At 35.9% G+C, this 23,892-nt stretch overlaps 2 protein-coding genes across 2 annotated transcripts in view; both read left to right on the top strand.

Moving 5' to 3' along the window:
- LOC130447857 (dynein axonemal heavy chain 6) overlaps positions 1–23,892 on the top strand; it is a 97,610-nt gene that overhangs the window by 49,181 nt on the left and 24,537 nt on the right. Inside the window, exons 34-48 of the mRNA XM_056784894.1 lie at positions 355–834; positions 2,560–2,750; positions 5,138–5,310; positions 7,304–7,487; positions 8,193–8,355; positions 8,415–8,576; positions 8,642–8,818; positions 10,547–10,743; positions 10,810–11,055; positions 11,728–11,965; positions 12,028–12,188; positions 17,152–17,479; positions 19,633–19,805; positions 22,190–22,370; positions 22,435–22,614. Of these exons, the coding sequence (XP_056640872.1) occupies positions 355–834; positions 2,560–2,750; positions 5,138–5,310; positions 7,304–7,487; positions 8,193–8,355; positions 8,415–8,576; positions 8,642–8,818; positions 10,547–10,743; positions 10,810–11,055; positions 11,728–11,965; positions 12,028–12,188; positions 17,152–17,479; positions 19,633–19,805; positions 22,190–22,370; positions 22,435–22,614 (3,234 nt within the window). The remainder of the gene's footprint in view (positions 1–354; positions 835–2,559; positions 2,751–5,137; positions 5,311–7,303; positions 7,488–8,192; positions 8,356–8,414; positions 8,577–8,641; positions 8,819–10,546; positions 10,744–10,809; positions 11,056–11,727; positions 11,966–12,027; positions 12,189–17,151; positions 17,480–19,632; positions 19,806–22,189; positions 22,371–22,434; positions 22,615–23,892) is intronic.
- On the top strand, positions 12,276–16,631 carry LOC130448384 (poly(ADP-ribose) glycohydrolase-like). The gene is made up of 3 exons (XM_056785748.1): positions 12,276–13,191; positions 13,689–13,927; positions 14,960–16,631. Exons 1-3 carry the CDS (start codon positions 12,401–12,403, stop codon positions 15,955–15,957), a joined length of 2,028 nt encoding a protein of 675 aa, XP_056641726.1. The 5' UTR covers positions 12,276–12,400; the 3' UTR covers positions 15,958–16,631.

The raw sequence follows: 23,892 nt of genomic DNA, 5'->3' as shown, positions 1-23,892 counted from the left end.
TCATTTACCATATTTTAAATTAATTTCATCCTCTCGACCAAAGGATCTTGTCCACTGCTTTTCGATTAGTGTTTTTGCATGTAGAAACGGAAAAAAATATCACAAACACACAAAAACCAAGTAAATACGTACAACTCCAATGTAATCTTAATGGCCAAAAAAGCATTCTGATTCCAGCGTGACGTCATGCGACAAGTCTCCGATTAAATTAGGAGATTTACCAAACATATTATTCAAAAAATCTTTGTGGGCGGTGGGTTTAAGTACGTCTGGAACTACTTTCATAAATACCGAGCTAATAAAAGCGTGTTAAAAACGTTAAAACTAATTTATTGATATCGAAACTTATTTCAGTCGATACTGAAAGGTTTTTTCACGCCTTTCACCAACGAAGTTCGAGCTTTGGCGGAATACATGGTGAACGCAGCCGTAGACATTTACCAAAGAATAGAAAGCGATCTTCTACCGACTCCGGCTAAATCCCATTACGTATTCAATCTAAGGGATTTGTCGAAATGTATACAAGGAGTTACACAGGCCGATCCGGGCAGTATGAGAACTGAAGTAGCCACTTTAAGATTATTTTACCACGAATGTCTGAGAGTATTTCACGACAGATTGATAAACATCGAAGATAAATCCTATTTTTATTTGTTGATGAGAGATATATGCAACAGGAATTTCGGAAGTCCTGTTTTGGATTTACCTGAAGGTAACGTCATCGAAAATCCTCCTGTTCTACTTTTCGGCGATTTCATGCAAATGGGAGCCGAGAAGGCTAATAGAGTATACGAGGAATTGAGGAATATCGATAAAGTTAAAAATGTTTTACAGGTGAGTCGGCTCTATTGTTTATTATTATCTTTATACAGAGTGAGTTTTATGTGTGGAACGCCTCAATTATCTCGGAAACGACTTTTGTGCACAAAGGTATACATTGTTTTCAGATCTTTCCTTTCCTTTCCGAAATACTTATTATTTTTCATCTAATGTTGTTTATTACTCAAGTAAGGATAGTCTTCTAGCAGGACACAAACATCTAAAGATTTGTTTTCAGTTGATGTAGTTTCCCTGATTCGGAAAAATCTCTCACTGAACCAGTTCTGACACTAAATTTTGTTATTGGATTTCGGTTAGGATATAAATTATTAAAGATATTACACGTTTCTTGTTGACTTCTACGCCTATCACCATATCCTTCTTCTTTTTCCAGTGCCTGCTTAATTCTAATGAAGGTTGGCAATCATCCTTTGTGATTCCTCACGATTTTCAGTCATGCGTATTAGATTTACGGCATCACGTACATGGAACCAATCTCGAAGGATTTTCAACCACGAAAATCTTTTTCTACCCAGGCCGCGCCTATCTTCTATCTTCCCTCCCACGATCAACTGTAACAAGCATATTTTTGATTTCTAAAAATGTGGCCAAAGTAGAAAACTTTCCTTCTCTTTACAATAGTTACTACTTCTTAGCACCTCGTCGTAGGTCACCCGATATGGTATTTCAAGGATTCCTCCAAAAAAGCCACATTTAAAAAGCAAAAACTACACATTTGAAATAACAAAGCTCATTATTTTTTCGGAAAAAGGAAAGATCTGCCAACAATGTAAATATCACCATAATACCGGTCGTATCACAAGACCCTTGTACACAAAAATTTATCATACAAGATGTTTCCATGATAATTGAGGCGTTCCATACATAAAACTCACTCTGTATATAGAGGGTGATGGTTTCCAATGTTCACTTTGCTTACTAAATAATTATACAAAAAAAAAACGCCTCGATAAATTTTTCGGACTTAGATGAAACTGATTTCTCTTTCTTTTTTAATCAATAAATATTGCGTCTTGCATTTCATTGCACGTTGTCGTGCACATTACCCCATGACTAATCTAACCTAACCTAACCTAACCCTAACCTAACCTTTTTTTGCCCAGAGGTGGGATGGAAGCTAATGGCTTCCTCACAGCGGGCGGGTGCAAATGCTGCGAGTTTGTTTGGGACTCTCGCCCACTAAACCACCCTCCTCAATCCTCGGGAGTGTCGTACGCCGGGAGGACAACAAATTGTCATTGCATCAGCGTACAACACTTAATCCTTTGGATTTTTGAGCTGTTTCTTAGCTTCACTCCTCTCCACCAGTCCGTCAAGACGGCGCAAGAAGAAAGATACTGAGCCACTCCACCAACTTCAAGGTCTCACAGCTCCCAGGAGTGGAACCTAACCTAACCTAACCTAACCTAACCTAACCTAACCTAACCTAACCTAACCTAACCTAACCTAACCTAACCTAACCTAACCTAACCTAACCTAACCATGTCGAACGGCAAATTTTATAAATTCCTCTAGTTATAAATAGATGTCACTGCTTAAAAAATAATGTTTTTTTATGAAGAAACTTTCAGATTAATAGGCTTGATTGAACAAGAAAATGAAATTACTTGATAGACTCAAAATAAATAGTAGCAGGCAAATAACAAGATTGAATTGATTATCGCGGTGTATCGCTCTTTGTTATTTAGTAATTATTGTTTTTTTATATAATTTTTCCAGGATTATTTGGATGATTTCAATCTATCCACTGCCAAAGAGATGAAACTCATTTTCTTCATGATGGCTATAGAACACTGTTTACGAATTGCTAGAGTTTTGAGATCGGAGCGCGGCAACGCTCTATTAGTCGGAGTCGGCGGTATGGGTAAACAGAGTCTCACAAAACTAGCTTCCCATTTGAATGCCTACAAGTAAGCCGATGCACCAACAACGTAAATTCTATATTAATTGACGAAATTAAAACAAATATTATGATAATAAACCTTCTTCCGCAATCTCATCAGCGAATAAAGGTCGTTATAAGTTGTTGTGATCTAACAGTATTTATAGATGCCTGTGGTATACCGGTTTGTTAATTTTTTCTACACCGTTTATCCGAAATCTGTAAATTTAGTTCAGACACGGCTAGAAATTTACTACAGAAACTTATCCTATAGATAGAGAGATAAAGTCCACCCATTTGCATCCAATTATTAAACTGTCACTGAATCAAGTCTGAACGCGCGTGTTTAATCAAGTGAATCACGAAATTTCCGATTTGTAGTTCCCAACGTTTTTCTCCTACTTTTACTTTTTCTGGCCCTGATTTCTCGGTTATTTCTTCTCCATATTTCTTAATAGAACATTGAACAGCCGAGAGCTATTAAGCTCATAAATCTTTTGATAGACCTGTCGTGTTACTCTTGAAATTACCAAAGGTCGATGTCTTTTGAAAAGCCTTAAGCTTGAGCCTTTTGACGAATTAAGAATGGAGACCGCATTATGGCTCGAGATACGTGTCAATGAGATCCAGCAGCTTCCTCTTCCGTCAAGCCGATATGGAGTTATCCCACTTGACTCACGGATCTACACTCATCTACAGATTTGATCTTTGAAGTAGGGGTTTTTAGCCTCTTAATAGACTCTACCCCGATCTCCGGGTTGGACGCCTTGGGTGGAGGAATTCTGTTTAACTCCTGAGCCATTTCGGACGCCTTGGCCTTCCTTCTCTCCACTGATGTTGCGAGCCTTTTTAAAAGCACCGTTCACATCTTTAAAGGTAGTGGATTCTGTGATCCCTGTTTACTCAGAGGAGGATTTGTCATCGTCATCAGATTTCCGCTGATAATGGTCGCGATATCTAATTAGAGCTCAGGTACCATTCGTCCATCGGCATGATTGCGTCCGCCTTGGATTAAGCCCATAAAAATTAATAGTCCTTTGCACGCATGCCTTCTTATGTCCAGCCGAGGAGAACGGCCGCTGGGCCCCTTCATCGCGTCAAGATCCAACAGCTCATCGTATGACGTTTATCCATTTTGATACCATTATTTGCACTGAAAGGAATATGATTTGTGGATACTGGCTACTTGATTGAATTACTCTGTCAGTATCATCAGTGAAGTTGTGTGTGTGTGTGTTAAACTTGGCAAGTGGGACTTTGGAAAATTGCTTACCAAGTTTTCCGACTAAAAAGCCCTGACAAAAACGTTGTAAGTATGAGGATTCGTATGAGATTCGTTTAGTAATGATTATAAATATCCAGTTGAATTTAAACATTCCGACCGTACGATTTTAACAGACAAACATTTTGATACTTTTTATCAGAAAGGTCTTGTTCTTAGGGAGAGAATCGTCAATGACGCAGAATCCCGATTTTTCCTTTTTCTGAAATTACTTAAAAGAACGTATTTTAGAATAATTAAAGGGATCCAACAAGTTTCCACGTTTTCATCATTTAAAGCGTTTTCATTCTCGACTTTTGATTTATTGTGATTTTGTGATTCTGTGGAAGCATCTTCCCAAAATCTGTATTATTACATTATTTTTCATTTAATCCCAATGATACATTTCCCGCAGGGCCGGATTAAGCTAGGTCAGGTCCAAGAGGGTCCCATCATTTGGAAATAATTCTGTATTTTTTGATGTGTTGATACCACAAATCTAACGTATTGATATTATTTTGTGAATTTTTCCGGGTTTTCGAATTCCTTAAGGGGAATAAATTTTCATACAGTTATGTAAGTGGGTTGTCATAGGCCTCCTAATAAGCCCGTCTTATACCACTACCAAAGAGCAATGTCCTCGCTAATCAATTGATTCTCCTTCTTCAAAATGAGTATCCATAAATTGACATTTCGGGCGTCTGCTTGTCGCTAAGTTGAACAGACACAAATCAGAGTCATTTCTTCTGTGCTCTAATTACTGTGTTTTTGTGGCGTTTGCTAAATATCGCCCAGTCACATTCCATCACAGCTCATTCTTTTATTTAAAAAACTGTAACGTGTCCAACCGCAGAAGTCTGTTACCTCCAATTAATTCCTTTTAAAACCATCAGTGTAACAGTTGACTTGGAGTCCCCCATCTACTATTCGTTGTAATGTATGCCCAATCACAGTCACAATCGCCATTTAATCACGATGCAACAAAATGATAGGACAATCACCAACAGTCTGTGCCCAGAACAGTTTCTCAAGCCAAATTTTCATATCAGTTGAATAAAATGTACGAATTATGTAATTCAGTATTTAGGAAATTCTTGTTGAAACTGAATTTGTTATTTGCGATACATAACTTCGAAACTTTGACATATTTTTAGATGTTTTCAAATTGAGTTGACTAGAAATTACGACCACGCCGCATTTTTCGACGATTTGCGCAAAATGTGTTTCCACGCCGGAGTGGAATTTCAAGACAGCGTTTTCTTATTTACAGATACGCAAATCGTACAAGAAGAATTTTTGGAAGACATTAATAACCTATTAAATTCAGGTAAATCACTATATTCCTTGTATTGTTGATTAATTTTGTGTTGTTGCCTACCTTCGAGGACAATACTATTTTTCGATACCATTTTAATAGTAGGATTCATGTAACCATCAAAAAAGGTCTCTGTTTTAGCTATTAGAGTAGGAAAACGTCACTGATAACCAAATCTAGAGAATACGGTGGATGCAGAAGCAACTTGAAATCAAATTCAGTCGATTTTGTCATCGTTTTGTCAAACGATATATCGTCTTGATTAACCAGCATTGTCTTCTTCTTCAAATGGTGTCTTTTCCGAAATTTCGTCCTCCAATAATACTACGTATTAGTCGTTGTTTATGTTTTCCCCCATTTCAAGAAAGTCGATGAATATTATGCCCATTCCAAAATACCATAACCTTGCCATCCGACGCAACGTGTACGGTGTACGGTCTCGAATCAAATCATCACGTGCAGTCCATTCGACTGACTGTTGAATGGGGTTAAATGTGTCCAAATACTGCTCATAATTATCAAATAGTTGTTATTTTTGGTCGATTGTAAGCTCGCGCGGCACAAACTTTGAACAGAGCTTTCGCATAACCAAATATTCGTTCACGATTGGTTCACAAGGTTTATTTCATATCTTTTGGTAACTCAGCTATATCAATCAGCTACACTTTAAGGATATTTTCATCGGTGAAAGCCTTTTTGGGCATCCTCTGCGTGAATCGCCTCACCAAACCACTTATCAACGGTTGATTTTCCTAAGGCAAGATTTGTTCCATCTGCTTCTTAGAATATTTGGGTGCATTTTTTTTATTTTTGAACTACTTTCTGTTCATTTACAATGTCGCTCTCATATATTTTTTATTGGTTTTCGATTTTCTACCCAGTTTTCGCAGTTTTACGGGAGACGCTTCTACGGAAGTTTCTTTCTTTTTTTTTGGCATTTTTTTGCTTTTCTGCATGATCCTTTCAATCGAAATATCTATCTCAACACGTCGACAATTATCGTAAACTGTTTGTCTGGCTATTTTCATTCTTACAAAGTGATTAACCATAAACGATTTCTATAAATCATGATTTTGTTCTTAAAACTTGTCAATGCTTATACTTGGAATATTTGACAACGCTTACTTGCTAAGCTGTCTAAAAATGTATAGTTTTTTTCCCACGCAGTTAAATAATGGAAAGCAACCAAACCAACCGTAATGAAAGTAAAGCACTTCACAATTACAAACCGTACTACACCCCATTTGTATGCAAATCAACCAAATTGTGCCCCTCACGACCCCTTCACTAGACGCGTGACCTTAAATGATCATTCTTCTTGTTTAAGTACCATACACTTTGCAGTGTGTAGGTGTTCTCTTGTCCAAAACTTTATTTATCTTATGACACCCTTCTTCTGCTCGACGAAAAATTGTTGCCGCACCCTGAATGCCCCACCATTCTCTTATATTCCGTAGCCAGGAATGGTGTTTACGCCGTGGTCCTCTCCTTCACTCAATCTTTCCCGTCAGTATTAGCATGATAGTACTCAGTACTTCTTCATTCGTCGTGTGCTCGGTCCATGGTATCCGTAGAAGTCTGCGCCACAGCCACATTTCCATTGCTTCTATTCTGTTTGAGGATTTCACTTTCAGGGACCACGTCTCCATACCATACAAAAGGATTGGAACATTCTATCATCCTCAATCAAAGGTTTAGGGGGATTAGGAACTTATTAAACTTGTAAAAGCTTATTTTGCAATTGACTCTTGTAGGTCTTCCACTACACCAACACTCACAATTACACTGCCCGAAGCGCGTTTCGATAACCAAGTCATCGTCTCCAGAGACTGAAAGTAAACTGTTTACCTTTAGTTTCTGAAGACGATAACTTGGTCGTCGAAACGCGCTTCAGACAGTGTAATTGTGAGTGCTGGTGTAGTGGTGGTGTAAACAGTATATCCAGTCTCAATGTTTGTGCTAGATTTGATTATAAACCGTGAGTGTGACTTTTTTTATTAAATAGGCGAAGTCCCGAATTTATACGAAGCAGACGAATACGAAAAAGTTATAATTGGAGTACGACCTGCAGCAAAAGAAGCAGGTATAGACGAAGCAAACCGTGACGGAATTTACAATTACTTTATCAGCAGACTCAGAGATAAATTACATTTGGTCATTTGTATGAGTCCTGTAGGAGACGCTTTCAGGTGAGTCCTCATAGACAAATTATTGTAATGCTTGTAAACCCGACGAAATTCCAAGGGCCCTGCAAGATCAAGGACCATGACAAATTCTCGTCTTATCACCCGCTACTCCCAAAGTTTCCACCGATGTCGAACCTCTGACCGGTGCTTTCGGCTTAAAGACCACAACACCAGTGACGCGGAGGAAAAAAGGTAAGGCCAAGGCTGTCGAGATGACTTACCTAAGGTTACCTCGAGCTGCAGCCTTCCTCCACTCGGAAATCCATGTAAAGTCTATTAAGAGGCCTGATTTCACACCAATTGAACGATGAATTGGCTCTAAAAGTCATGAAATTGCACCCGCAGTAGTTCCCGGTGATAGCTACGCAAAATCGGGGAGACGATCGAATCTACAGCTCTACGGAAGAACTGCTGGATTTCATTGACGCGGTGATTGGGGCCATGATACAGTTTCCTTCCGGCAGCGGAACAAGCCACCGCAGTTTCTCCTTTTTCGATTGGTTAGAAATCATATTCTAATTCGTCAACTGGTTCAAGCTAAAGCCATCGGACTATTGGTTATTTTTATTGAGGCACGACGTACCTATCAGAAGACTTCAAGACCCTTAGCCCCCCACTATTCTACTATGAACTTAAACACGTTACGTTTGTCATGGAACTATAACCTAAGTGTTTTATGAATGCACATTAATGCTTTAAACCTTATAGGCGCCGTTGCAGAATGTTTCCGTCACTTGTCAATTGTTGTACAATCGATTGGTTCGAGAAGTGGCCGCAAGAAGCTCTGTTGTCGGTAGCAGAAAACGAAATGAGAAGTCTCGGTGAAGATTTATGTCTTCATTTAGCCAACGTTTGCGTATACATGCACGAGGTACAACTAGATTTAAAAACAAACAACCTTTATAGATTACATAATAATAAATATTTTAGAGCGTTGAAAATATGACCGTTAGATTTTATAACGAAATGAAACGATACTACTATACGACGCCTAGCAGCTATTTGGAACTAATCAAATTGTACAAATCTATGTTGGGGATTAAAAAGGATAAGATCGGTAAAACTAGAGATAAGATCGCAAATGGACTGAAAGTGAGTGTCTCTGATATTTCTATGAAAATGTTTAGAATAAACTATAATAAATTAATTTATTATAGAAACTGTATGAAACTAACGAGGTCATTGATAGTATGAAAGAAACTTTAACGGCATTAGAGCCTGTTCTAGCACAAAAATCGGTTGCCGTAGAAGAATTGATGGTGTATCTAGGTAAAGAACAAACACAAGCTGATAAAGTGAGAGTGGTCGTAAAAGCAGACGAAGAAGTAGCAAAAGTGAGCTTTCTTCTTTAATTTATTAACCATTCTTACATTTCGACTGTACGGCGAATGATTTATTCCTTGTTTTGACTGTTCGAAAACGTTAACGTTTGAACTGATATGTGAGAGCTCGCATTGTCGTGGTGGAGAATGATCCGTCTTCTGTGATTGGTTTCCCAGATTTTTTCGAACACTTATAGCAAACAAATTGACAAATTGACCGTTCCATGTTGCTCTAATGGAACGTTGGCGACATGACGAGTTATTCCAAAAAACAAGCGACGATGTGCTTCGTGCGCAAACAATTTTATCGGATTTGGCTCTTCTTGAAAGACCCACACAGTCGATTGTTGTTTAGTTTCAGAAACATATGCATAGGTCCATGATTCCTCGCCATTCATGATCTTTTTTTGAGCGATTCTCAAATTATACGGTATCCAACGCGAACAAATCTTTTTGGCGACCAAAACTAATGCCCAAATATGCCCCAATCTCACGGTATGTCACATGACGATCTTGCAATATCAGTTTACGCACAGCATCGATGTTTTGAACGAGCTTCACGAAATTGAATCTAGAAAACCAGCGAAACGCTGTGGCTCGAGATGATGGTCCATCACCAAAAGTCGAATAGAATTGATCAACACACTGCTGGTGGTGTAACTCGAGTATCTGGAAACAACTCACTCGTATGACAAAACGTCTAATGTCAATGTCACATTTGACATATTCACATCACTTTTGACATATCTCATGTGAAAATACACGCTTTTATTTTATCATCTTTTCACACTCATACGATATATCCTATTCGATTCACTTGTTGCAAGATTCGCCATTTTCCTCAAGCTTTTCCACCCTTTGTTTGATTTGAATGTTTCTTGCAAGATGAAATGGTTGCCATTATGGAATCCAGATAAAATAAAAAATCTTTTAAATTTGATTTTGGATCAATAAATATTCATCTTGGTACCTACTAGCCCCTAAATGATTCTAGTGGAGCCTCTTTTTTATGGAGGTTGTTTGTCCGACATCTCGAAGTGTCACATCTCTCAAGATACCTAAACTTGATGATTAAAAGGGAAGGACATTCACGGAGTAGACGTTCTACTGCTCCCATGGTTTGCTAACAGAATTTGCAGTGGCCTGAAAGAAGACGTACCACTAACAAATGTCATTTCTGGACAAATTCTACCGACTTCTTAGCAGATATTATAAATCTTTGGTGTTGTCTTAGACCTGGAGTATTTCTCCAATAAAACTCTATCTGATCCTTCAGCCATTCGTTCATTTCTTTGATCATGTAACGCCTCATGAGGCCAAAGTAGAGCTCTGATCCAAAATATGGAGTAATTTTCTCTATTTTAGTAGCCCCGTCTGCTTCTTCATTGCTTACTATACCCTAGTAAAGAGGTTTCTTATTATTTTTCCTGTTACTACACGGTCTTGTAGCATCGTCTCGATCTATTTGAAAATAGGAATTTCCACCTTCCATTCTTCTATTGACGTATTGGTGTAAAGTGTTGTCAAATGCACCTTCTATGTCAATGAAGTCTGCTATAGCCATACCTTTGCTGTCAATAGCATTTTCTATATCTTTAACTAGACACTAGTGCATCTACAGTGGACTTTTTGATCTTGGTATATAACGTACAAGAAATGTTGGGATAATCTATCCCTAAAAAATTTTTCCACGATTCCCACTAGTGGCCTAATTTTTTCATCAGACAGGTTAATTGTTAGGTTAAAGCTGAAGAAACACAAGCTATAGCTGACGATGCCCAAAAAGATTTAGATACAGCACTTCCTGCTTTAGAAGCGGCAACGAAAGCTTTAGAATCGCTTAATAAAAATGATATTAATGAAGTTAAAGTCTTTCAAAAGCCGCCGAAGTTGGTACAAGTTGTAATGGAATCTGTTTGTATTCTACTGGGAGCAAAGTAAGTATTTGGCACCGATAATCGAAAAGGTTCAAGAAGTTGGATTTTTCATTTGGAATTTTTTAGACCAGATTGGGCGTCGGCTAAACTTGTTCTCGGTGATGCGAATTTTTTGAAAAAATTACAAGAATACGATAAAGATCACGTGTCTGATTTGACAATGAAAAAATTGAAAGCCTACGTAGATAATCCCGACTTTATACCTGAAAAAGTTCAAAAAGTATCTAAAGCATGTAAAAGTCTTTGTTTGTGGGTGCGTGCTATCGATATGTATGCCAAGGTGTATAGAATTGTCGAACCTAAAAGAAAAAAGTGAGTACTAATATATTTTATTCCTTTTTGTCAGAGTTTTCGATAAACATATTGTTAACCTCTTAACATAAACGAATTTTTCCTTTTCCCGTTGGCCGTTCGTAACAACTTTCGTAGCAATAAAGAATAGCCAATCACAGCTGTTTGCGTTTGTCACGTGATTTTGACGTATGACGTTAGTGCGTGATGTTGAGATTATTTCTCTTTCTGTTTGTTTGTTCATGATGGTCTTTTGGCTTAGCTTGCTTTCTCTTCGTTATTTTCCATAATATTGTCCATAAATACCGGTTTACAATCACAACAAAGAGTCACGTCAAAAAAAAATAACAAAATTTTTAGTTTAACGGCAGCAACGCAGAATTTGCTACGAACGTCAAACGGCAACGGCAAACGGAAAGTTTATGAATCGGCCTTTAAGCCATTCACGGGCGACGTTTATATTTCGAAAACGTGCTATATTTGTATAAGACATATTCTTTTGAACTGTACAAATTTATCAATCGTAAAAAAATATTTATATCTTTCATTATTCACAGTTTTTCTTTTATGACCTTTTCTCAAGTTTTCCCACTTTATTTGGCTTCTATATTTCAACCCACCTGGCCCCTTTATGACTGTGCATTCCAGTCATTAGCTTCAAGTTTAATAATAGATCAAAATATTTGTCTATAGACTCCAACAAGCTGAAAAGGAGTTGGGACAAGTTATGGGCTTACTAAGAGACAAACAGATGAAATTAGCCGAAGTAGAAGGTCAAATAGCAGATTTAGAAGCGAAATTTAATGAAACTGTTGCCGAAAAACAAGCTCTCGAAGATAATATGGAATTGACAGCCACACGATTGAATAGAGCTGGTCGTCTTAATGTTGCTCTCGGAGATGAACAAGTCAGATGGGAGGAAAGCGTAGAAGTATGAGCACGTTTGTCGCGTCTCATTTTATGGTATTAAAATTTCGATTCACTCAATTTTAGAAATTTGGTATTGAACTTGATAATGCAGTAGGAGATGTCGTTATGGCTGCTGCATGTGTGGCCTATCTAGGTGCATTCACCAGCAATTATAGAGTTGAATTGGTTTTGTCGTGGGAAAAGAAATGTCAAGCAGAAACAATACCCGCGTCTGAAATTTTTAGGTATGTAATAAATTATTATATTAGTACGACAACCAACAAATACAATATAGCTTAATGTTACACTTAAGCAGAGATATAGGTTATAAAAAAGAAGAAGCCTAATGTCAAACAAAAAACTAACCTTTTGTGAATGTTTATTAGTGAAATTAAAGTTATCGAATTTTTGTAAATATTATATAGATTCGTATTTATGATTGAGAATTTCCTCAAGCATGACTTGCATCGATCAAAATAAAAAAACGTGGGTAGGAAGTAGTATTCAAGAAATATGCAACAATAAAGATATTTGGAGTTTTAATATTACTCCTATCAATATATCACAGTATCATGCAGTATTATTTAAACTGCCGGTTACGTTGAAAGAGCCTCCGGAACCATTTAAATGTTCGGAACAAAAACATTGGGACGATGATCACGTTCGAATGCCCTATTCTGACAAGAATTTGTTTCCAGTTTGTGACAACGGCGTGGAAGCCATTAAATTACGTTGGAAATTAATAAAGAATACTTTTCAAAACGTACAAATAAATAATAGTTATGAATTAGAGGCAGCTATACATACATACAATTCATCTATGCCCAGTTTTACTGCATTACATCAGTATTTTGAAGATATGGAAGAGGAAGAAACAAATCACTTCTACGAAGGACTATTACCCAAAATTATATCTCTAGCTTTAAATTTACCACAAATCCTACCCGGTAACATACCTTTATTGAAACAACATCACAATAGATCTGTGAGTTTATCTCAATATCAAGTAGCTTCTTTATTAGCAAACGCATTTTTATGCACATTCCCTTGGAGAAAGTCTACGGCTGTCACTTATCCTGGAGTAAATTTTGCTAGTTTATTTATAGCAGACAAAAGACCGAAAAGGCAAAGTTGTATATTTGAAAAGTTCAAGTGTATTTTCAATTACTTTAGAATGGTTACAACATCACCACCTTTAGGTGTTATCACTTTCGAGAGAAAGCATACACCCAAGTCTCTTATGCCAAGGTAAGTGTTTAATAATATATATTTTATTCTAAATTATATGAAAATTAATAAAAACTTCAAATAAATGTAAATAATTATAAACAGTATTAACACTTCAAAAGGAACATCTATCTTTAAGACAAATATAGTTTACAGTATTGTTGGTACTAGATCTCTCTAGGGAGTGAGTAAAGGGGTAAAGTTTCAAATGTACCTTTGTCTAGTGCTTTTCGCTAATACCTGATGTTTGTTACCTTTCACTAGGTCTTCTTGTGTTTGACTGATTCTAATTGCTCATCTTACCTCTTTGTTTCAATTACATCTTTGTGATATTTGGCTTTATTATAGTTTTTATATTTGATTGAGAATCATTAAATATGTTAAATTTTTGTTTTAAACATGCCCTATTATTAGAGACGGATGATCTTCATAATGCAAATAAAATCATGTTCTGTCCTGAGGGTCAATACTGTTTATTTTAATATTTTAAATAGAATTATTTGTATTCAAATTTACAGATGGGACACTTTAGATAATAATATAGGTCACACGAAAATACATATTGATAGTTCAGGTACTATAGAAGACAACGGTCTCGGATTTTTGCAAGTTGATTTTGCCAATAAAAATATAGGTGGTGGTGTATTGAGATATGGCTGTGTACAAGAAGAAATAAGATTTGTTATATGTCCAGAATTAATCATTACAAGATTATTTATTGAGCAACTCACAGATCTTGAAGCAGTGGTAGTTACAGGTAAGGATTTATTTAAAGTGTATAACTATATCGGAAATTGTAACAGATGTAATAATTGCAAAAACTCCAAAAAGATAAAGTCAATTACTTCAGCTTCAAGGGTGCCAGCAGAAGCTATGGTATGGGGGTCACTCATGAAAATAGGGTCTAACAAAGTACTGTCAAGTTGGGTCAATTTTAAACTTTATGCATGTATTAAATAGAAACCGTTCCAGCTAGATTATCCAAATCAACACATTTTGGGTCTGTAATGTGTTTTTTTAAGAAAATTGCTTCTTTTTATGCTACTGTTTTATTATGTAACAAAAGTACAAAAGTTTGGAAAAAGATAAACAAAAAACATTGTTTAGTAACCTATCTGTAGATAGATATAAAAACTAAATAAAAAAAAACTAAAATTCTACTGAAAAAGTATATCTGCTTCGATGAATGAATACAGAAATTAACTTTGACAATATTTGTGCTATCTAGACATCTGTGATGTCTTCAGCATCAGGACAAAAAAAAAACTTTTTGTAATATGCTGACTGACGCATAAAGCTGCACCTGAATACAAAATTTGGCTTTGTTGCATTTATTTTTCCTATAAACTTCTTTAGAACGTTTGGCTGCTGTGGAGCTTGGATTGAAATTTCACCAAAATAAAGTTTCACCTCATCAACATCCCGGTCAGAAGAATTTTCGTTAAATTCAAAATCTTCTTAATCAGAATTTTTGTAGGTCCTGACTCTTTTTTTTCTCTTTGAAAGTTGACGGGGCTAGGTTTACATTCTGATTTTCAATGTTTTTTTGAATTGTATCGCTAATATTAATATTTTCAAGGCTTTTTCCTGGTTTTATTTGAATTTTCTTCTTATAGTAGAGGAGGTTTCTTTAGAGTAAAGATGGAGTAGAGTTAAGCTACAATATTCTATTGAAATACACAATGGTAGATTGTAATTGACTTAATCAATTTTTGTACACTTATCTTTTGTTCCAATAATGTACAGGGGTAGTAGAAATGATTGTAAATTGATATTATAATTGTTTCAGGTGCTCAACGTTTCAGTAATTACTCAGGATATGGTGATACGTTCGTTTGGGAAGGTCCTCACAATGACCTAACTCCTTATGATGAATACGGAAGGAGACGTACGAGTATATCTATAATTGACGCAACCAGATATACTAAATCATCCCAACAATTTTATCCATCAGCAATGTTAAGAGAACTGAATAAGGCGTACGTTGGATTCAGTACCAGAGATAAATCAAATTTATCACCAGTAGCAACAGGAAATTGGGGTTGCGGTGCTTTTAATGGTAGTCTGTATTTGAAGTCGCTGTTACAGTTGATGGCCTGTAGCGGATCCGGTAGAAATTTGGTATATTACACTTTCGGAAACGACCAATTCAGAGACGATTTTTACGAAATTTACACGTTTTTAGCTACAAATAATATTAAAATAGAACAACTTTGGAAGATTCTTTGCGGTTTTAGTTTATCATCGAAATCTGAAGAACAACTCTATCCGTTTATTCAACAAGCTTATTTTGATAGCAAGAAACAACCGAGCGTCAAATCGTTTTTGAAAACCGAAGAAGCCGGAACTTCTAATTCCTTAAAACCAAAAAATTTTTATTTAAATAACAAAAAAATTAATAAAATAAACGACGAACAATTAGATATGATGTGGAACACAACCAACACCACAGAACGTTTGTTCGATGAAGAAATGATTGATGAAAGTGATAAATTAGAAAAATGTAAAAATGAAACAAGGGAAACGTTACCCAACAGAATCAAAGAAAAGATGCCCAAAATTGATATAGGAGATTTAATAGACGAAATGGACGGACACACGACTAACAAAAATCGAGAATTTGCCAATGATTCTCTCTTAAATCAAATTGATAAATTATCCAAGAATTCGAGAATATGTGAACCCAGTGTTATAGAGTGTAAGGAAACTATGGAGATTGTTGATGTTTCTCTTAACAATGCGAAATCAAAACGGAAGATATCCGATTATTTTTCAAAAGTTACGTAACACAACAGAGTTAAAAACATCACAAAATGAAGTAGAGCTTTAGCCTTCCAAAGAACAGTTCCACTTTTGTAAAATTTAATTGAATAAATTATTTTTATTATCAATGTCCTTGTCTGACCCAAAAAGCAAAAAAGGTAGCAGTACTCCTTGGTGGAATAGCCAACTGTCCAAGTTTTCCTACTCCCCATATGAAGAAAACAAGATAAGAAGCATTACTCCTTAGTAAAATGACCAACTGTCCAATTTTTATTGATGCCGATACGAAAAGGCAAAAAGGTAGCATTGTTCTTTGGTGGGTTGACCATCTGTCCAAGTTTCCCTGATCCCTATACCATAAAGAAAGAAATGTAACATTGTTACTTAGTGGGCTGACCATCTGTTCTTGTTTTCCTGGTCCCCATACCATAAAGAAAGATAGGTAACATTACTACTTGTTGGGATGACCATCTGTCCAAGTTTCCCTGATTCCCATACCATTAAGAAAGAAAGGTAACATTGTTCCTTGTTGGGATGACCATCTGTTTAAGCTCCTTGGTTAAATGACCACCTGTCTAAGTGAAGAGATATTTATACCTGTGGCTGCAAGACCATAATGTTTGATGAAAAGTAGAATCCATACAATAATGGCAGTTTTAAAAATTTGCCAATTTAAGCAATAGTATTTTTTCCAACCATTTATTTGATAAATTTTTATGCTTTATAGCGGTAATTCCATGACTTACGAGTTTGCTATGACGAGGCTAAGAAATGTATACTTTCGATAGAGATAGGCGGAAATAATTTTTTGTTACGGTTGGTGCCAATCAAATATACTTTTTCTATTTGTTTTCATTAATATAATATCGATTTTATTATAATGGGAACAGTCAAAATGGAAATAAGAAGTATACAATGCAACACTCAACATGACAGTAAACGGAATGAAGATATTAAAGACTTGGGAAGATGGATGAGACAGAGAAGAGAATTGTGGAACAAACATAAAAAGAATGGGGGATGGTAGACTTATAAGAACGCAAATATTAATACCAGAAGGAAGAAAACCACCTAAACGATGGCGAGGAAGCTGGACATTATCTTCTGTGGAAGACTTGCTGGCAGGCAGCCTAGTTTCATCTTCAGATTATTTCTTAAAGTCTTGTGCATTGCAGAGAACCTGGATAATAAAATTAAACAAATATCTTTCCATTTCAGTTTAATAACTGTATTAGCCGATCCATATGATATTCGTATGTGGAATTCTTGCGGATTGCCAAGAGACAGCGTTTCAACTGAGAACGCAATTCTCGTCACCCAAGCAGGACGCTGGCCGCTAATGATAGATCCTCAAGAACAAGCTAACAGATGGATACGTCAAATGGAAGCAGATAAAAATCTAAAAGTTATCAAGTTGACCGATTCTAATTTTATGAGAATCTTAGAAAGCGCAGTTACCATCGGCTTACCGGTACTGTTGGAGGAAGTTGGAGAAACTTTGGATCCAACCTTAGGTCCCATTTTGTTGAAACAGACTTTTATACAGGCGAGTAAAAACTTATTTGCATAGAAATAAGAAACTAAGATCGCATATCTAAAATTATAACTGCAATAAACACTTTTTATATCCACTACTAGAGGGCGTATTTGTGAATATAAAGCTCTGTTCTCTTATTAATCTTATTATTGCCACTAGATGATCTCACAGAGTAACAATATTCCGACCAAATTGACGGATTTTAACATCGAAGACCGATGCCGCACGACTACCAACGTTTAGATTGTAATTTCCCCTAATACATTAGCAATGATTTCAGTTACACTTCAGTAGCCGTCATTAAAAGAGTAAAAATTTCAAACTTAACTGAAAACCATTTAATAAATCACTCAATAAGTCGTGTTTCTGACACATAGATGACGTTGCCATTGTCAAATCCATATGACGTTTATGAAGTACCAACTGTCAACAGACAGATTTAATGACATTTCGACTAGTCATAAAAAAGTGACAGCCATTTAAGTAAAGCTACTTTTGTTATTTTCAAAACAATTTCGTGTGTTTATTTACCGTTACTTCTTGATAAAAAAATACAGTAAAAGCTAAGCAATAGCTCCAAAAGTGTTATACGGACTCTGCTCCAACGAAAAGAACCATTTGTTATTGGTTTGTCGAATCGAACCACGTTTATTGGTCGTACAAATATCTATGATGGTGAACGTTCTGGTCGTCCAATTGAGGTGGTTATTTCAGAGAACATCAAATTGGTTATTTCTAATCGTTAATTGAATGAATTAATTATATCAGAAAGCAGTGTGTTTACAACTATACACGAACATTTGACCATGAGAAAGCTTTTTCAATATGGGTGCCGCGTTTACTCACAGTCGATCGAAAACAACGCGTTGATGATTCAGGGCTGTGTGTGGCCATGCTTACACGTAATAAATCAGATTTTTTGCGTCGATATGTAACTAAGGATCAAAACGATCATCAACTGAGTGGACGAAAGCCGGTGAAACACGTCCGAAGCGTCCAAAAGCAACAACAGTCAGCAGGGAAGGTCATGGCTTCACTATTTTACTATACTACATAGAGTAGTTGGATCGTTTGAATGCAAAAATCAAGGAAAAATGACCTCATATGTCGAATAAAAAAACACTGTGTCACAAAAACAACGCAGCGAATCACAAGTCGATGACAACGATGGTTAAATTGAAAAAAATGCCTCATCTAGTGACAAATGCTATTCGCCGAACTCAGAAAAATGCTCGCCGGTAGAAATTCAGCTCAAATGAAGCAGCAATTATTGAAACTGAAGCCTATTTTGAGGCAAAAGACAAATCCTTCTACTAGCACGTCATCGAGAAGTTAGAGAAGCTTTGGAATGATTGCATTGCTCTTGAAGGTGATTGCATTGATGAATAGAATCGATTTTTGGCAAAAAAATGTGTTTTTCTTTATTAGATCCACCACTTATTGAGTGATGTATAAAACTGGTACAATGTGTTAATAATTACAAGAAATGACCGTTCCTCATTCTCGTGCAGGGAGATCTTAGAGAGATAACGACAGACTAATGTAAATTAGAAACTTTCTCTCCAAATAGGCGGTTGAGGAATGCAAAAATAAAACTGATAAGGCCTTCTATACACACTGTTTTGGATCTTGAAACACTACCAATGTTATTCAATGGAACATATCTGATAGCGCTCTAGTTAGTAACGTTGGTGATTAGTTTCTAAGTTTGAAAAAAGATCTACTTTACAAAGAAACCAATAATAATTTTTTTTCTCTTTGCTAATATAGCAGTTATAGAAATAAATATACAGGGTGTTTCGCATAAGAACTGACACAGAGCTGAGGTTATAGGGGAGCCCCAAATATGCCGATTGAGGCCATTTACCTCTATACCAAGTTGCAGGAGTTATAGGGCCTCAAAGTTTAGCCGAAAACAGAGATAAATAAATCAACTGACAGATAAAAACATTGTGTGAAATTTTCAGATTAGGTCACCCCTAATTAAACCTCAGAATGGGTAGATCGTCTTTTACTTACTATTAATTAAAGAACTTAACAGTGTATTTTTAAGTTAATATCGCCCCCAATCGTCATATTTTGGGCTCCCTTGTCCGCTACATCGATTCATATATTTTTGGTATTATTCCTCATGATTCGATTGGAATTGTATCAATTTTCAGGGAGGCAGAACTTTGATTCGTTTAGGAGAAAGCGATGTAGAATATAGCGATAATTTCAGATTTTATATTACCACAAAATTAGCGAATCCTCATTACCTACCGGAAATTTGTATCCAAGTCACAATTGTTAACTTCACAGTAACATTGTCAGGCTTGGAAGATCAGTTATTGGCGTAAGTACAATCATCGATATTATAAATTAGAATTTTCGATTATGAAATTAGCAATTACTTGTTTATACAACATCACATGATAGATGGTATTCCAAGTTTTGAATATCTAGGATTTTTGGAAATATTGTCAAGTATAACCTACAAATTAAAAATTTTAACAACACCCTATATATAATTAAGAAATTCAATAGTTTGATACAGATAGAATAAAAACTAAAGGCGGGAAGGCTCACAGATAATAAAACAACAATGAAAAAATACGAAGAAGAATTGTAACAGAACTATAAACGATGAATAATACCACAGAAAAAAGAAGAAGGAAAAAAAGAAGAAATTAAAAACAGAAACCAAGCCAAAAGGAAAATGTTACACACTGGTACAGATAAAGACAAAAAAATATTAAGAAGAACGAAGAAGACCTGTAGGGCAAAGAAACGAATGCAGAAAAGAATAAGGTGCATAGAAGAAAACAGTAAATACAGAAATGAAGAATTTCTATAAAGAAATAAAATATAATAAAGAACAAGCTGAGCAGAGGACCATTTGTATAAAAAATAAGAATGTATGAGAACGAAATTATTTGAAAAAGGAAAGAGCACTCTGAAGACATATTTAATGCAAAAAACGATGGTGGACAATGGAAGGAGCTTACAATTCAAGATTGGAATAAATCGAAGGACGAAATACTATAAATAATACAGGCGCAAGAGAACGGTAAACCTCCGGAAGAATTAATCAAATATGGTGGAACTGCGCTGAAGACGAGAATATATCATTTAATAAGTAATTTTTGGGAACAATAGACAATTCCAGAAGCGAGAAAAATGACAATAATAGTCTAATACAAAAGAAAAGGAAAAAGAATAATGCAGAAACTTCAGAGGTTACACGTTACTAGGTACAGTCGAGAGAATATTGACGAAACTTGTTAGAAGATTACCAATGCAGATTCAGACCTGGAAGATCAGCCGTAGACCATATTTTCATTCTGAGGCAAACTCGAAAAATGGAGTATAAATATGATCCGTCACTTTACTCAATTTTCTTAGATTTCTAAAAATAAAAATTATTTATACAGTATTATGAACGACCTCAACGTTCCGAAAAAGTCTTACAAAAATGACATTCGAAGATAAAAGCAAACCAAAGAATATCAAAATGTTTCCAGATGAACACAAGATTAAAATAGGAACATCCGTTATCCTCTACGTTGTTCAATCGGTTTGAACGGAACAAGGACACTAAAACTAAGGACAACACAACTACTGGTATACGCAAACGATATAGTAACACTACAACAACAGAGTTAGTCTATCTACGAGTCAACGAAGATAAATCAAAATTCATAATAATGACAACACCACAAAGGAAAGGAGTGATAAGTTTTTCAATACAACCGAATGAATAAGAAGTTCGGCTCCCAAGCATACCCTTAGAATGCTAAAGTCAGTACAGAAAAGAGCAACACGACTCATAGGAGTCCCAGAGCTGAGCAGAAACTTGGACAACTTAGAGCTTAGAGAGAAAAGTCGTCGACCAGACTCTGTTTTACTCTTAGATACTACCTCGACAGATGTTTCGCCGAACTGTCCAATATAATATCACCTAAAGCAGTATTTGCAAGACCTACTCGACAGACAGTTCGCCCGAAGACGCCCAGAACGCCTTTCTTTGGAGAAGTGGAAACCTGTAGAATCAGCCATCAAGGCACGTCTGCAACCAAGATCAATATACACAGGACAGGCACAACTACTAGAGTGTAATAGGGGTTGTGCTTGCTTTTTACAAAAAAAAATAAGTTTAGAACAAGTTCAAAGTTATATATCTCGGGGTGATTATCAAAGACGACGGTGACGAGGGAGGAAATCTAGAAGCACGGATGAGAAAAGGAAGTAAACAATCGGGAACACTGAATTCGATAACAAGTTCCAAAAAAATCTAAAGAAATACCAACAGTATGCGACGGAGGGGAAACGCGGATTCTTAACAAAGCAGAAAAAGAGACGTTAGATATACGAGAAATAAAAAATACTCAAGAGGATACTGGACAGTAAAAAGTAGGGAGAAAAGCACTAGAAGAACTAAGCAAAACACTAAAATCCAAAAAAATAGAGGTCACATAAAGAGAATACCAGATTTTAGAGCAACAAAAAAATGGTACAAAGAGATTGATGGAAGACGTAAGAGAGAGAAGAATCCAGGACTGGAAAACGAAAGGAAAAAATAGGAAAGAGTGAAAGGGATTCACTTGCAAACTATGTAAATACCACAGTATCTAAAACACCCTATATATAATTAACAATTTCAATAATTTTATACAGATAGAATGAAAACTATCGATTGTTTTCTAGTCGTTCTTCTGTATTTTCCCAATTATTTTGTAGAGATGTCGTTAGATTGGAACGACCAGACTTGGAACACCAAAGAACCGAATTGATTATCAGAATAAATTCCGATAAAGCTCAATTGAAAAGCATAGAAGATAAGATCCTCTATTTATTATATCATTCCGAGGGTAACATTTTAGATGACGAAGAACTAATAGAAACTCTAAACGAGAGTAAGGTATTAATAATAAATATTTATATCAAAAATGTGTATCGAGGTTTTATATATTTTTTGGTATTAGGAAACATCTGCCATTATAGAAGCTCGATTAATTGAAACCGAAGCTACCGAAGAAAAAATATCTGTAGCTAGGGAAAAATATCGTATAGTTGCGATTAGAGGATCGGTATTGTATTTTGTTGTTGCTGATTTAGCTGACATAGATCCTATGTACCAATATTCTTTGAAATACTTTAACCAAGTAAGTATTTTCGATTATAATCATGAAGTTCAGTGTCTCCTTCATCATTTGAGATATCAATTTGAAACTTTGAGGGACCATAGCCTTTATTAGTCTTCACATTACAAAATTATCCACAATGTTATATGTTCTGCTTGGTATTTGAAAAAGTTATAACCAATTTTCCATAAAAATCGTAACAAGTTCAATACCCTGTATAATGTAAGTGAAATTCAAAATTGGAGATCTGTTTTGGCCAAAGCTTTCGAATACTAAAAATTCTGGAAAATCATTAATTTCGTTGATATTAACGATGGAAAACTTCTGTGACAAAAGGAAATGGATCAATGTTTTGCTGGCAGCGAACAGGAGCTGAAATACTACGGTGTGCAAAGAATCCTCGACAAAAAAATGCACCCTTACCACATTTACAGTAATTGATAGTTAATTATGAAAAGTATAATCGATGGAAAACTTCTGTGACAGAAGGAAATGGCATCAATGTTTTGCTGGCAGCGAACAGGAGCTGAAATACTACGGTGTGCAAAGAATCCTTGACAAAAAAATGCACCCTTACCACATTTACAGTAATTGTTAGTTATTTATGAAAAGTATAATCGATGGAAAACTTCTGTGACAGAAGGAAATGGCATCAATGTTTTGCTGGCAGCGAACAGGAGCTGAAATACTACGGTGTGCAAAGAATCCTTGACAAAAAAATGCACCCTTACCACATTTACAGTAATTGTTAGTTATTTATGAAAAGTATAATCGATGGAAAACTTCTGTGACAGAAGGAAATGGCATCAATGTTTTGCTGGCAGCGAACAGGAGCTGAAATACTACGGTGTGCAAAGAATCCTTGACAAAAAAATGCACCCTTACCACATTTACAGTAATTGTTAGTTATTTATGAAAAGTATAATCGATGGAAAACTTCTGTGACAGAAGGAAATGGCATCAATGTTTTGCTGGCAGCGAACAGGAGCTGAAATACTACGGTGTGCAAAGAATCCTTGACAAAAAAATGCACCCTTACCACATTTACAGTAATTGATAGTTAATTATGAAAAGTATAATCGATGGAAAACTTCTGTGACAGAAGGAAATGGCATCAATGTTTTGCTGGCAGCGAACAGGAGCTGAAATACTACGGTGTGCAAAGAATCCTTGACAAAAAAATGCACCCTTACCACATTTACAGTAATTGTTAGTTATTTATGAAAAGTATAATCGATGGAAAACTTCTGTGACAGAAGGAAATGGCATCAATGTTTTGCTGGCAGCGAACAGGAGCTG

The sequence above is a fragment of the Diorhabda sublineata genome, chromosome 8 (genome assembly GCF_026230105.1).
Source record: "Diorhabda sublineata isolate icDioSubl1.1 chromosome 8, icDioSubl1.1, whole genome shotgun sequence".
Taxonomy (NCBI): Eukaryota; Metazoa; Arthropoda; class Insecta; order Coleoptera; family Chrysomelidae; genus Diorhabda; species Diorhabda sublineata.
Note: the sequence above shows the minus strand (reverse complement) of the source record. Positions and strands in the feature narration are given on the sequence as shown.